The sequence below is a fragment of the Alligator sinensis genome, unplaced genomic scaffold (genome assembly GCF_000455745.1).
Source record: "Alligator sinensis unplaced genomic scaffold, ASM45574v1 scaffold49_1, whole genome shotgun sequence".
NCBI lineage: Eukaryota > Metazoa > Chordata > Crocodylia > Alligatoridae > Alligator > Alligator sinensis.
Genome location: NW_005841970.1, coordinates 1,967,734 through 1,979,093, shown reverse-complemented (window position 1 = coordinate 1,979,093; position 11,360 = coordinate 1,967,734). Strand labels below are relative to the sequence as shown.

Here is an 11,360-nt window from a genome sequence, read left to right as displayed (position 1 = left end):
TTACACATAAACTGGTTTAAGTGATCAGAAATTGGTTTAAATCTGTAACAGAACAGACGTTCAGTGCATATAAACCAGTCTGAAAATGGCTGAAAGCAGTTTGATATAAACCTGGTAGAATGCAATATCAGATTTAACTGATTTCAGTGAAACCAGTTTATGCAATGTCTGTCCCAATGTCTTCCTGGTTTTAGTTAAACCAGAGACCCCCAGCACGCCAGAGACTTCGTAGCTCTGGGTAGGGCTCTCTGCTCCAGAGAGCTGGGCTGGCCCCTCCCCTGGAGCTCTGACGGAGGCTGCAGGTACAGCAGTGTGTGCCTGGCTTCCCCCTGCTCCCTTTTCACCACTCGCTACTCAAGCAGGGATTCCCACCTCTCCTCTGCCTTACACAGACACGTCTCAGCACTAGCTAGCATACTACATGCTGGCTACAGTTCGCGCTATGAGAGACAGGACAAAGGCAGTGTTGGCTCAGGGCTTTTTGGAGCTAATCAACAGGTAGCTGGTAGCGTCCCTCCATTCCTTCCTTGGTAAAAGTTGTTTAAAGAAGAGCTTGAACTAATAAGAGAGGCTTTGTTTTGTTTGATGGGCTGATAAATGCTAACAACTCCCTGTGTAACTCCCTGCTGTGTAACTAAATGCTCTGTTATCAACAGCAGGGGGGAGAACCCCTCCCTAATCAGAGCGTCCTGTAGGGGCCTGGCCACACCCCTCCCTCAGCTCAGTACTATCAAAGGGAAGGGAGGGCTGCTATAGCGCCTCCAGCTTCTAGCCTGAGCCACTGCAGGCATGTGCCTGCATTTCTGGAATGAAAAAATGAATGTCTATCCACCTCCAAATCAGTTCAAGCACTGTAAGTTAGACTAACCTGCAAAGATTGTATCAATCCAGGCTCAGGCTTTTTAAATGTCTGTCTCTAGCCCTTATGCTTAAATGAACCTGCAGCAACCGAAGAATAATTCCATTGTTATCAATATGGAACATCCTGCCACAAGAACAAATTATTATTATGTGGCCCTACGTACATGCTTATTAAATCCTCCCCTCCACCCCCCATATATTTGCTTATAAGCTTAACTTGACTCATGCAAGTAGTTCCACTGAAGTCAATGATGCACATATACAGCTGGTGTAAACAGTTATAGCTACACTAAAGTCAGTGGAGTTATCACAGTTTCCATCAATGGATGATCTGTCTTGTGCCAGTGAGATTAGCATATGATTAAACAAAAAGGTAGTACTCTAGAAATACAAATAAAAGTAGTATATCATCTGTATCACATTATGATTGGGATTAAAAAGGAAAGTAGAACAAAAATTGTGATAATGTTGGACACACTTCGTGAGATTTTCCTATTATATGCTTATATTTCAATTCAAGACAATATAAGAAGAAAGAACAGCTATTTCTATTTTTAACAGAAAATTTAAATGTTATAAGCAGAAGGAAAAAGGCATTTTATATTTATCACACATGAACAATATCCACTGCTTCTAGACACTTTGTATTCAGAAGCATCTGTTAATACATAGGAGGGATTTTCAGTACCTGAAAAGAAATGGGCCTTGAAGCCTTTCTTTGAGACAGTGTTGTCAGATCTGAACTCAATTCTCATGTTGTTGTACTGTGATGTGATCACTTCAGGCACTTCTGTACCACAAAATTTACCATGCAGTTTAGAATCAGAAGAAAGGCCACTACGGATCTCCACATAATCATATTTGCAAACCTGGGAACAAAGATCTTTATTTTAATCAAATGATCTTTCACATAAAATGGATGATCTTTTATGTTACTTTGACATTAAGCCATCAAGAAATAAAGTATTTTATAACATTATTAGTATCTTTTGCTGCAAATCTCAAATTCTTTTATAGCGATGTGTATGGATTTTATTCCAATATATTTGCAGGCACACTAAAACATATCTAGAAATTAGAAGTTTAAAAATTAAATCTTTTAGGACAAAGTTCATTCATATACACATACACACACACACACACACATATATATAATCTACATTTTAAAATGTTTAAGAATTCAGCCATTTAACTGAGAAGGAAAAAAGTAGTCTGAAGACATTTGACTAAGGCCTGCAAATGTCCACTTTGAAGAATAAAAACCATCTTTCAGTTGATGAACAAGAATCCAAAAACTATGAATGTTAATATTGGACCCTATACCTTTAAACAAAATGGATTGCCTTTCATATGGAAATGGGACACACAAAGTTTTTTTTACTTATGAGAATATAAATCTTCAGTATTAATCCTAACATCTTTTTTTAACAGTAGTACATCTATAATGCAACAGGCTAATACATGTAATTTTCATTAAGCAGTTAAAAAAAATCACCCCTTATGCAATACTCATAATACTTTCAGTGCATAATCCCTTGTCCACATAAAACCTTCCACCCAAAAAACTTCTAAGCTTCTTAAGCTCAACTATCAATCATTTAATCGAAAATGTCCTACTTGTCTGCAATTAATAGCTTAAGAGAAAACAGTGGCCTGAAGGATTCGGATAGGACACAGATTGTGCATTGAATCCAAGTACACGCATGCAAGATTATTTTGGTTTTTGTTACTTATAAACCATGAACATAATTTTCAATGTTTCCCCATACTTTAATGCTTCCAAACTAATATTTGAAAAGTACTTATAATTAAAGATGTGGAAACACGGCTAATTCAATCATGATTAGATGTAAGACTCTTAACAGAAACAATATTAACTTAACAGCTAAAGTTTATTTTTACTGATCTAGTTTTGAGCTAAATCTCATCTCAGTGCCTTTGGATTTATAAATACAGGTTCCAAAAATGTTAATAAATCTCAATATCCTTCTCTGTACAAAGATTATGTATTAAGGTGAATTGTGATGTTTTAGTGGGTTTTAAGTAGACCTTTATCCAAGTGTAGACTTTGTAGTTTAGTTTCCTTTATATAGCACCATATAAAACTTTGATAGAAGTACAGGTATATTAATTTTTTTTATTAGCATAGTATTTACAGTTACTTGTAAATATAACCTAAACCAATATACAAACTATTTATTCAGCAAAAATAGTTTCACAGTTAATGGAACCTCTTATAAAATGAATATGTATTTAGACCAGGGATGCTTAATCCCTGGCCCATGGACAGATCCAGCCCCAGTGCCATGTCATCTAGCTTGTGGCTCCAATGAGCCCATGAATTTGGCAGTGGGGGAACGTGACACCTGTTAAATGACTGGACCCATGGGAAAGTCTGGGCCCTTCACATGCCTTGGAAGGTTTGGGAGGTTTTCCCAAGATCCCAGAGTGGTTCCACTCAACTGCAAACTTGTCACTTGAGCAATCAGTTGCAGGCTTTCTGGCCCTATTGGCATCCTGTGACACAAGGCATCTTATGGGCTGAGTTTGTAGCCTCCATCTGCCCCTATAGCCATGCACATATCTTGCAGAGTATATACGGCAGGGGTTGCAACATTTTGGGGCAGAGTGCCAAAAACACCCACAACCTTGACTTGTAAGATGTTGGCGTGCCGGGGTGGATGGGGGCAGGGTGGAACCATGACAGGCCTGATCTTTATTGTGGCAGTGCAGCCCTAGCCCCTTCCCTGCTGTCTACTCCAAGGGGCGCATGCCAAACAAAATGCCTTTGCGTATCACACTCTGATACCTATGCCAGGGGGTGCCTATCCATGGTATATGGTATAAATTTCAAGGAGCCACCCAGCTCTACTACTGTGCTTATTCCCCTAGGCCTCAAACCTTTGTTGGGACTTCAGCCTTCCTGGCTATAGCCCCTTTCCTTTGCCCCCTGCCCTAGGTCCATTGACTTGGAACTCAGCTTCTGGGCCCTAGCCTCATCTCGCCCCTTTTCAGCCTCTAGGCCCTTGGCCCTGGTCTTGCCTTTCTTGGGCTCTGGGTCCATAGCCCCGTCTTGTTCTGTCTCAGTTTCAGCCTCTGAGGTCACTGACCCAGGTAAGACTCTAAACTGGGTGTTCCTCAGGCACCCCTGTTGCCTCCATACTGCTCCTGTAGTAGACACATTGGGGCCTCCAGTTGTAAACTTAACTACAAAAAAAATGTACAAGCAACCACTTTCAAACAAAAACCTCCACCACTCCAGGTAAAAGACATCTTGCCAGCCCTCCTCCCCTTGAAGCTATCACCTCTCAGTGTGGTTTGGTACCTGCCGAGTGGTCTCCTGCTAACCTTTTGTCCTGGGAGCTCTATTACCTGCAATGCACTGAGCCTGACTGACCTCCTCCCTCCAGGTGCTAGTTTTATATGCCCTGAAGCCCTGCTCCTTTGGGTCAGGTGACTCCCTTATCATGCACAGGTTTTTCTTCTTTTGCCTAAGGGGCAACCTGCCCCTCCCTGCTGCAAGCAGCTCAGCCACGCTGCTTGCAGCCTTTATCTTCTGGCTGTCTAGAAATCTACAACAGTATCCCAGCTTATCACTGTTCAGCTAGCCTTGGTCCAGTTGCATGCCTAGAGCCAGGCTAGCCTGTTGTGTCTTCTCCTTAAGTAACACGGGCCTTTGGCTGCCAGAGGAATTGTATTTTCTTCAGTGTGTGTGTGTGTATGTGTAATAGTTTTTGAAAATATGTTTGATTACTTCAGTTGGGACTCTGATTTAGCTGTACAAATATCAGTACAAATGCAGATGAATGTTTTTCAAGTGGTAATATTGGTGATGATATTTTAAACATTTTATTGGTGGTGATATGTTGAACATTTTCAATCAATACATGACGCATACAGAATTTAAAACTACAGTAGTTTTCAGAACCAAATCTCTAAAATATTGCCATAAACTCAAAGTCAGCCATTGAAGATTTACCTTTATTCTCCAATTTTATTCTGAGCCTTGTTTTTTGTGTGTTTAAAATCTATGTTTACCTTGGGGGGGGAAAACATGAAACTGTCTAAATTTCTGATATACATGTGCAAAAACCTATTTGTGTACACAACTGAAATACTTAAACACACAAGTTTTTCATGCCCAGCATGAAAGCCAACAAACAAAATGCAGGATTTTTTTTTCCAAAAGAAGGATATCATTTTCAAATAATAAAAATACTACTGAATGAAAATCACTGATTTCTCTCAAAGCTTAAAATACTACAGAACTATTTGAAATAAAATATACTTTTCATGTAGTCAAACTGCAGAACTTTACAAAAATGTTGAATGGAAATATTTTGTTCAAATGAGTACGGGGCAGTGGGGGACCTGTAATTAGAGTGGATCTAAGAGCCACTCTAATTAAAGCATTCACAGCGTCTCATATATCAGCGTGCCCATGCTTCAAAATGGTGTTGGGGGTGCTTTATCTAAAGCTTGTCAAGTGAGCTTTAGATAAAGTGCCCCAAGCTTTAGATAAAGCACCCCTGCCACCATTTTGAAGAACAGGGACACTGATGCATGAGATGCAGGAGGCTGCTGGAGCACAGTAATTAAAGTGCATCGGAGCAGTCTCACTGCTCAGGTATAGGCACCCATTATAACCAAATGAAACTAAATGATTAAAAATGGCTGAATTATTGCCTACAATAGTATAAAAAATTATAATATCTCAACTCTAATAACATGTAAATATATTTTAGTAAACTATGTACTTTATAGATGAAGATGACTAATTTTTTCTCTCAAGTATGCAGTGCAGTTAATAATCTAGATTAACGGAGATTCAAAATATTCTGATGAGGTTAATTTCACAGTCCAAGTAGTTCTCAACTTCAGGAAATTTATTTTGATGTCTAGATTTTTTCTTTTGTATTTCATTCTATGGTGAATTATTATACTACTTATACTACCCTAAAGTTTCTCTGTTTGCTTAATGTTCACACTTAATGTTAACAAGAATTTTTGCTTTTTCCTGAAGTCTCCAATTCAAAGTCTCATCAGCCATTTAGTTTGTTGACAAGTCAGCTCCAGAAGACAACATTTTTTAAGGTTTGCTTTAATAAGTACATACTTAGAAAAGAACAAAACCTTCCATTTTTATTCTAAAAGAATCTAGAAACAGTTCTCAAGTTCCGGTAAAATCAAAGAAAACAATTTTGATGGAAAATGCCAGTATTCGAGGCAGTAATTGTTGTATGAGACAATATCTATTTGTGAACAATCGTGTAACTGTTTACTATACGATATTGTGTAAGTCACAGTTTGTGGTTACTTACTTCATTCCCTTCTAATTCAAAAAACTCAAACTTCATTGAAATTCTGTACTGAGTGGGAGCAACCACCTGCCACACACAGTTTTTGTTTGGAGGATATTCTTTGGGCCACCCTGGTGTGGTTATAGTTCCATTTAGCTTTGTCAAAAGTCCTCCACAGGCAGCTGAAATGTAAAATAAAAGAGGAAGAGCATCACTTATTTTCTGATACCACATTTTGCTATGAGCAGAAGCATATTTAAATAAAAGGTTCATCCCTGCCAGAAACAGGGCCCAATTGTACTGTGCATGATCTGAATACAAAGAAATACATAGTCTCTGCCTTGAACGTCTTACAATCTAATGTAAAAAGGTGTGAATGAATTTCAGTGCTTCACAGCCACTTTATCATAACCTCTGATTTCTCTTTCTTTTCAAATTCTGTCTTTAACCCTATCACTGTTGGCAGAGTTCGACTTCCCACTCCTTTGAATATCACAGGATTACCAGGATACTCTTCCTTTCCCTTACTCCCTCTCCAAAATACCTTATCCAAAGTAGTCTTTTCTCCCTAGCTTATATAAACATGCCTCTTCCTAACTGAAGTCCATCTTAGTTGCCCTTTACCTAGTGGTAGTAGCCAGATATTATTCATACATAAGAGTTAACTTTGTTAAAAATAAAAATATATCAATATAAACGTCCCAATTTCTATACTCTGCTATTCATGGTTCTTTCTTAAATATTCGAATGGCCATTAGGCAATTTAAAAAATGTTGTAAACACTTACAATCCTGGGGTTTTTTTAGAAGTGTATGTTTTTCTATTATTATTTCCTCTTTTAAAAAAAGTTATTTAGTTATATAGGAGAACAATATTATATCACCAAAAGTGCAACAGATAGTAGAGAATGAACAGTTTAAGTCAGTGAAGCCTAAGCGTATTCATCTGACAACCTGGCTTCATATTTTAAAAAGTCAAGGAGAGATGTTTAGTTCTGCTCTGCTCCATCTGTGGTACTCACAGTAGCTGTGGTACTCTATCAGCATTACTATGGCTGCTGATAGATATGAAAAATAAAAACCAAAAAAACCCCATCTTTTACCTGTATGTTAGGTCAAACCGGCTCCGCAGCATCTGTATAGATCATGCACTTCAAGGGGGCTTTTGGGTGCTTTTATCTAAAGCTGATTCAATCAGCTATTATATAAAGTGTCAAAAAAGCCCTGCTGAAGTGCATGATTTATACAGACATTGGGCAAGCTGGATCAAACACAATGCCTCTTCTGGGCATGCACGGTGCAACGTAGGGTGCATCTGCAGGCAGGTAAAACTCAGGTACCTGCCCTGGGTTTGTAGGTGCCTAGAGGAAAATCACTTTGTAAGGGATTTCCCCCCATGCACTTGCAAACTCAGAGTGGGGAATCATACTGAGGTCCCTCTGCAGACATACATCCCAAAGCCCTGACTTTCCCCACACCTCAGACATGTCCCCTAGGGGGGTGGGACTCGGTAGGCTGGAAACCAAGTCTGGAACTCCCAAGGCTTGAGGGGGTTGAATCTGCCTCTCAAACCCACAGAGCTCCTGCCCCCAGGAGTCAGGAGAGCCCAGGCAGCTTCACACAGCCCAAGTTCTTCTGCCATAAGCAGACAAATAAAGTGGCCAAATTTAATACAACTTTTTCTTGCAGCCACAAATTCAAGCACTTGTAGTATGACAGCAGGTATGTATATCTTTTTGCTCTCATTTTGTGCCACCACAAAATGTTTATGGCATCACAAAGGTGATGTCTGTTTTCATCCAGTTTGTACCAGTTCTCATCAGAACTCAGCCTCCAGCTAGTAAGCAAGTGGTAAGATTCATAGGTTCACAGAAATTAGGGGATGGAAGGAACCTCAGAGATCATCAGGTCCAGCCTCCATGCAGGAAAGACTGCTCAGGTCAGATGACCCCAGCAAGGCATGTATCCAGTAGTCTTTTGAAGATCCCAGGGAAGATGATTGTACCACCTCTGCGGGGAGTCTATTCCTGATTACGGACATGTGAACCATAAAGTAGTTTTTCGTAATGTCTAATCTGAAGCAACCCTCTATCACTTTATGACCATTATTCCTAGGCTTCTCCTGGGGTGCCTTGGTGAACAGGTGTTATCCTAGTCCCTGATGTTTGCCCCTTATACTGTATACTTAAAGGCTGCCAGCAAATCCCCTCTGAATCTTATCTTCTCCAGGCTGAACAGCCCCAAGTCCCTCAGCCTCTCCTCATATTGTCTGCTCTCCAGACCTCTAATCATTCATGTGGCCCTCCTTTTAACTCTTTCCAGCTTCTCCACATCCCTTTTGAACTGCTGCACCCAGAACTGGATACAGTATTCCAGCTGAGGACTCACCAGTGCTGAGTAAAGTGGGAGGATGACATCTTTAGTCTCACTTGAGACGCATCGGTTGATGCGTGCCAGTGTTGTTCGGTTTGCCAACTATAGCATTGCACTGGTGGCTTGTGTTCATTTTATAGTTGATCATGACCCTCAGGTCTCTTTTGGTTGTGGTACTAGCTAATGTAGCACCACTCAGAAGTACTTCCTCCTAAATATCTTCCTCTCCCAAAGTCCCCTCCCCCCCCCGCCCCACAGGGTGGGCGGCTAGCTTTGACCCAAGCTTTCTGCTCCAGCCAAGCAAAGAGGCATGCTCTAGCACCTCCCAGCTTCTGGCATTGGCAATTGCAGGCATGTGGCTAAATTTCTGGAATCAAAAGTGAATGTCTGTTCACTTGCTTACTGTTTAAATCTACACAGTTTAGGACTAACCTGCAAAGATTGAATCAATTCAACCTAAGGCATTTTGACTGTCTGTACTTAGCCCTTGTTATAAGGAACTTTTGGAATACGGGCTCATTTTGAAACACATTGAAAAAATTGGGAAAAAAATCATGGTTTATGAACTACCATATGTTTTCATTGTCAATGGCCTAAAAGGAACTAAAATGCCTCATACATGCCTATTATTCTGGCAAGAAAAAGATGAGGGAACTAAACAGAAATTAATTGTCTCATAAATCTGTTCACATATCTAGAGAATTTAGAAATTGTAGTTTTAACTTCATCTAAAGGAAGTTGCACTTTTTCAGACATATTACAACATTCAGACAAAGATAAAATATAACATGTTTGAATTGACTGGTGTTTTTTAACTCACTTCATATTATTTCTACTATTTTCATAAACGATAGTGCTGACCTTATATATTTTGATTTATAGAAATATATATATTTTGATTTCCTTGTTCTTAATCAATAGTTTTGATGACAAATTATATTTTATACCTCAATATATTGCTCTGTGAGTAAATCTTTCCTAATGCATGGGGAAAGACTACACTGTTGTGAAGTGAAATTATAGAGTGGATCAGTAAAGTACAAATTAACCAGACTCCACTGTATATCATTCTACTGACAATAAAGCCTGAACAGGATAAATTTACAATCAATGAATAAGACTATTATAGAAAGGCAGTAATATGTTATAGACATACTACTGTTTCCTAGCATGAAGCTATCTCAATGTTTTCTCAAGTGGATACTCATACCTAGACAAATTTCTGCTTAAGTCACAGAACATGAAAAACATACTGTAAAATGGCTTTGTAAAATGTAATCTAGGACCTTAACAACTAGGTTAGGGACAGACATTACACATAAACTGGTTTAAGTGATCAGAAACTGATTTAAACCTGTAACAGAACAGATGCTCAGTGCATATAAACCAGTTTGAAAATAGCTGAAACTGGTTTGAGATAAATCAGACTTAACTGATTTGGGTCAAACTGGTTTATGCAATGTCTGTCCCACACCCACTACTGGTTTAAGATAAACCAGACACCCCCAGGATCTCAGCATGCTCTCTGGCTGGAGCTCAACAGAGACTGCAGGCTGCTTCCCCCTTCCCCTCACCACTCCCTGCTAATCAAGAATTCCTTCCTCCCCTCTGCCTTGCTGAGGAGGTGTCTATGTATTAGCTAGCAGACCACATACTGGCTATGGTCCATGCTGAATCAACAGGCAGAATCAACAAGTAGCTGGTACTGTCCCTCTGTTGTTTTCTTAATTGGGTGATAAACACTGTTATAAATTCCCTGCTGGGCTAATCAGAGTTCCTGCCAGAGCCTGGCCATACCCACCTCAGCTCAGTTCTGTTGAAGGAAGGGAAAGCTACTCTAGTGCCCTCCGGCATCTAGCCTGAGCCACTGCAGGCATGTGCCTGCATTTCTGGGATGTCTGTCTGGTTACAAAACTGATTTAGCCTAGCCAGGTTACAGTAAGCTGCAAAGATTGAATCAATTCAAGCTCAGGCTTTTTGAATGTCTGTCCCTAGACCTAATGACATACTGTACCTTCACAACTCTTTTTATCAGGTGCAAGTTCATACCCAGGATCACAAGCACACTGATAGCTGCCCAGAGTATTCACACACCGCTGTTCACAGCCTCCATTGTCAGGTTTGGCACATTCATCTTCCTCTATCAAGATAGAAAGCGATGGAAAATGCTTAATTAATAAGTCTTTACCTTCTTCACAGCTAACTAAATAGATCTCCAGCTTGTTGCATGCACACCATTGTAACTTGTACTAAATAACACATCATGTCTGCTGACTACAGTGTTTTTAAATTGTTATGGACCTGCAATGAGAAAATAAAGCTTATGTTTTCCTTTTTCACAACAATAGCAACTGACAGCTGCAGACCTCATTTATAAGCTTCCATTCAATAATTTAGGCTGCAGCAATCTAAAGGTTGTGTAAAGTACTGAGAGAATGATTGGAAATCCACATCGGGGTCGGCTGAAGGGCACTTTATCTTCAACAGAATGAATTTGTACATTATCCTGTATTCATACTCAAAACCAGATTAATGGAATCCTCAAATTCCAGGTTTTGATTCTCCTGATATTAAAGAGAAAAAGATACAGCAGGAAAAAAGGAAAACAGTATTAACTCTTCTAGCTTTAAAATATGCTCATTATATCCAGGCCAAATATACCTGAGGTACAGAAATATGGCATTACACAGTGACAAACATGGAGAATGCTTTCTTTTGAAATTAAACAATATAACAAAAACAACCCTTTCCCTCCTACTTTTACAACTACAGCTTTCACTGTGCTACTGCAGAGTTTAGATTGATGGTACAAGCTTAATCATCACTA

General features: G+C 39.5%; 1 protein-coding gene across 1 annotated transcript in view; it reads right to left on the bottom strand.

The window, feature by feature from the left end:
* TLL1 (tolloid like 1) overlaps positions 1 to 11,360 on the bottom strand; it is a 233,936-nt gene that overhangs the window by 42,004 nt on the left and 180,572 nt on the right. The window contains exons 14-16 of the mRNA XM_006020836.3: positions 10,548 to 10,673; positions 6,183 to 6,343; positions 1,550 to 1,730 (exon numbers count right to left, since the gene is read on the bottom strand). Coding sequence (XP_006020898.1) covers positions 1,550 to 1,730; positions 6,183 to 6,343; positions 10,548 to 10,673 — 468 coding nt within the window. The remainder of the gene's footprint in view (positions 1 to 1,549; positions 1,731 to 6,182; positions 6,344 to 10,547; positions 10,674 to 11,360) is intronic.